The following is a 3,942-nucleotide window of genomic DNA, read 5'->3' on the forward strand; positions in this document are numbered from 1 at the left end:
ATTCGATTTTTTTTTTTTTTTGCCAAATGTGGACAAAAAAGGTAATAAAAATTAAAAGCAAATTTTCTTTTTTACAAGTATCTTTATCATTATCATCATCATTATTATTATTAATTAAAAAAAAAAGAAAATTTCACTAATTTAAATGGCCAAAACTAGTAAATTTAGTTTAGTTTTTAACGAGTTTTTTTGATTGTTTTTTTTATTTTTTGAATAAAAATTTCGAGAGAAAAAAATTTTCACGAAACTTTACAAATACGGAAGAGTAAACTTGATTTAAATATTTATTTTTTTTCTGCGGGTATTAATAATAATAATAATAATAACTCTTTTCGGTTTTTCTTTTTTCCTTCCCCCTCCCCCGCTCCCCACCCTCAACGACAGCATAATCAGAATTTTTTAAACGGTCATTATAGCGTTTGTTATAATTATAGCGCGGCGGAAAAAAATTCGCCATTTTTATAAATTCTCATACGAAACGAAATTTAGAATGAATTTAAAATCATTTCGATTAATCGATTAATCGTCGAATCGATATTCGTATTAAAAACGATAAATGTAATTTTAAAAAAAAAATATTTTTTTAAACTTTCACCGGGTATTTTCTTTAAAAAAAAATCTAAAATAAGAAAAAGTTAAACAACCGAAAATTTCGTGCGATTAAAAAATCATCAAAAAATTATTATTATTATTAATTAAACTATATTTTTAAAAATTATAGCGTGCTTTTTTTTACCTCTATATTAAGAAAATGCGCTATATTTTTTGTAAAAACCATTTAAAACAATTTTCTTTTTAAACAAAAAAAATCGGAATTCATTTTTATTAAAAAAAAAAAAAAAAATTCGCAACGACGAAAATAGAACTCTCGTGATTTTTTTTTTCGTGTACGCATTGGATTTTATTTTTAAAAGCAGTGGCACGAGAACAAACAAACAAACAATTCGTTTAAAAGTTTTAAAAAAAAAATGGCGTTTAAAAGGATAATCGAACTTTCCCCCCACCACAACAAATTAAAAAAGAAAAATCGCAGAAATAATCGCCGTTAGCGATTTTATTTATTTTTGTTTTTTTTTTTTTTTTTTTCCTCGTCGATAACGAGAACCACGTTTAATGATAATAATAATAATAATGATGATGATAAAACGAAAAGACGAGGTGATGCTATGTGAAAATGGAGGCGAGACAAGTTTTAATACGAACGAGAATAATTGTTGGAGGTGGAAATTATGCTCTTGAAAACGTGAATTTTTGTGCTTTAATTTTTTTTTTTTTTTTATTGTCGCACTTTTTTTTTTTATCCGATAATGTTTACGATCAGTTATTCGAACGATTTTATACTCTATGGATCGATTCGCGTCGACATTTTGTTTTTTTTTTTTTTTTCGTTTACAAACACACAACAAACACGAATGAAAAATTTAATGATGGGAAAAATTGGGAAACGAACAACGATATGACGGGCGTATTCAGGTACGTTCAAAACCTTTTTTTTCTGTTTTTTTTTTCTTAACTAATTACCAACCTCGAATCGTAACATAACTTCAAATAATAATAAAAATAATTTAAAATTTAAATTTCGCGGTTTTTTGTTTTTTTTTTTTTTTACGTTCGAAAAATCGCGATTTTATTATTTTTTCCACGAGTTTAACGTTCCACGTAACGACTTTATCATTTTTTTTCCATTGCCTAGTCTCTTATCATTCGACTGTTGATTTCATTCAAGGTCACACATCGAAGAATTTTAATTATCACTCCGGTATCTTATCATGGAATGTATTAAAAAAAAAAAAAAATGGAGGAAAAGAATTAAACGGATTCGCGCGGATAATGTCACGGATGATAAAAAATCAGATTTTTCCTTTTTATAATAATTTTTTTTTTACGCGTTGGTAATTTTTTTTTTTTTCGCGATGGGTAATTAATTAATTACCCGCGATAATTAATAATTAATTATGCACGTAATAAAATAAAATATATATATGCGCGCTCGTATGAGTAAATAAAAAAAATTGATAATCATTTTGTTCTTTTTTTCTTTCTTTCTTTCCTTTTTCTTAAATATTAATATTAATTTTTTTAACGCTCTCGAAAGTTATTATTATTATTATTATTATTATCATTATTACTCTCACTTTCGAATTTAATTAATTATATAAGTTAAATATGTAGTGCGTTGTAGTGAGAAAACTCGTTTTTTTTCGGTTAAATTCTTCAATCGGAATATGGCGTAAACAAAAAATCCTTTCACCTTTTCCCATTCGAATCCTTCACTCGTTACTTAAATCGAATACCTATCGATTATCGTTTCCTTTATCGTAGGGTATAATAAAGAAAGATGAAGAAGAAGAAGAAGAATGGTTCGATATGCCGGTCTCACAAGAAATGACGAGGTACGAAAGGATACGAAAAGAAGAGATAGATGCAAACAAAAAAGGTTCGAGTAAGGTTGAAATTCATAACAGGTAAGTGAAATTCAGGTGAGGAAACCTTTAAAAAATTCGATTGATTACGTCACAATTTCATAAAAAAATTTTATATAAAATTAAATAAAACATTTTTCAGGTACACACACCCACACACGTACAAATAAAAGAAAATTATTTAGTGCATTCACGGAATAAATCGATAACGAGATTACGTAATCGTAGAAAAAGAGAGAGAGAGAGAGAGAGAGAGAGAGAGAGAAAGAGGTAATAAAATCTACATTTAAAAAAAAAGAAAAAAAAAATTTCAATACAATAATAATAACGTTTGCGTGAGTTTAAAAAAAAGGCATGGCGACCGTTGAACCATAAAAGTGGAAGAAGAAAAAAAATTTTTTAAACCGCAGCAAAATTTAAAAAAAAAATAATTTAATCGATAATCGTAAATAATTTGCCATCGTTTAAAACAACAACAACAACAACAGGAAGAACGATAATAATAGTTTCTAGAACAAATAATAATAATTTTTTTCATACATATATTGTTCTAATTGTGTCGGCCATATTGTTTTCATTTTAAAACTTCTTTTTTTTTTACTCTATGAAATTTGTTTTGTAAATCGGATTGTTTGAAAATCTAAACGTGTCACACCATTTTTTGAGAGAGAATTCATCACATCACTTCAATTGCATTCTATTCGTTAATTTAATCATCATCATCATCATCATCATCATCATCATCATCATCATCATCATCATCATCATTATTATTATTATTATTATTATTATTATTATTATTATTATTATTATTAATTGAATTTTACTATTTTAAACAATCACTCAAAACATAACAAACAGGATTCATCTAAATGAAAAATAATCCCGTTTTCATATTAAAGACACGCGGATTTTTTTTACAAACATTTCGGCCATTTTGAATAATCGTAAATTCAGTCGAAATCAATAAAAATTTCAATTTTTGACCTTAGCAAAATGTTGTGATCCCAACGAAATCTGATCACCAACGAGGGCATCTGTTTAATATTAACATGATTTATTTAATGTGGACATTTATTTGTTTCTTCAACCTTCTAAGAGCACGTTCTTCCCATTAAGTTGGAACAACGAACAAAGACCATATTCATCCCTTAAGAAGGGGATGATTGATTAATTGGTCACTTCAAGTGTAACAGATGCATCGATTGTTTTGGTCTTCATATAAATAGTGGGCCTCGGCACCACAGCTTGGTCTTTCGACATCCGTCCGTCAGTCAGAGTCTGCCTGGTTGTGTCTGTCGCATAGCGTTAGGGACAGTCAGTGCATCTTGGGTTGGATTCAAGAGCATCACATTCTACTTCCGCTTATATTATACTTAGTGTTTTTACTGACAAGTAGTGTAACTAGTAGTATATTTGGTTAATATAATACATCAGGTAGAAATTGTCTATTTATTATATTAAATATCCAAGCCAACTACGAGTATACTGCAAATCAGCAACACCGATCTCCTCGAAG

The 3,942-nt window shown here is 27.9% G+C and overlaps 1 protein-coding gene across 1 annotated transcript; it reads left to right on the forward strand.

Annotated features, from left to right (window-relative positions):
* Positions 1 to 1,174: 1,174 nt before the first annotated feature.
* On the forward strand, positions 1,175 to 2,469 carry Phum_PHUM425330 (uncharacterized protein; the record flags this gene model as incomplete). The annotated part of the gene is made up of 2 exons (XM_002429220.1): positions 1,175 to 1,243; positions 2,323 to 2,469. 2 exons carry the CDS (start codon positions 1,175 to 1,177, stop codon positions 2,467 to 2,469), a joined length of 216 nt encoding a protein of 71 aa, XP_002429265.1.
* Positions 2,470 to 3,942: the final 1,473 nt, after the last annotated feature.

This window comes from Pediculus humanus, genomic scaffold (genome assembly GCF_000006295.1).
Source record: "Pediculus humanus corporis 1103172108194 genomic scaffold, whole genome shotgun sequence".
NCBI classification, from domain to species: domain Eukaryota; kingdom Metazoa; phylum Arthropoda; class Insecta; order Psocodea; family Pediculidae; genus Pediculus; species Pediculus humanus.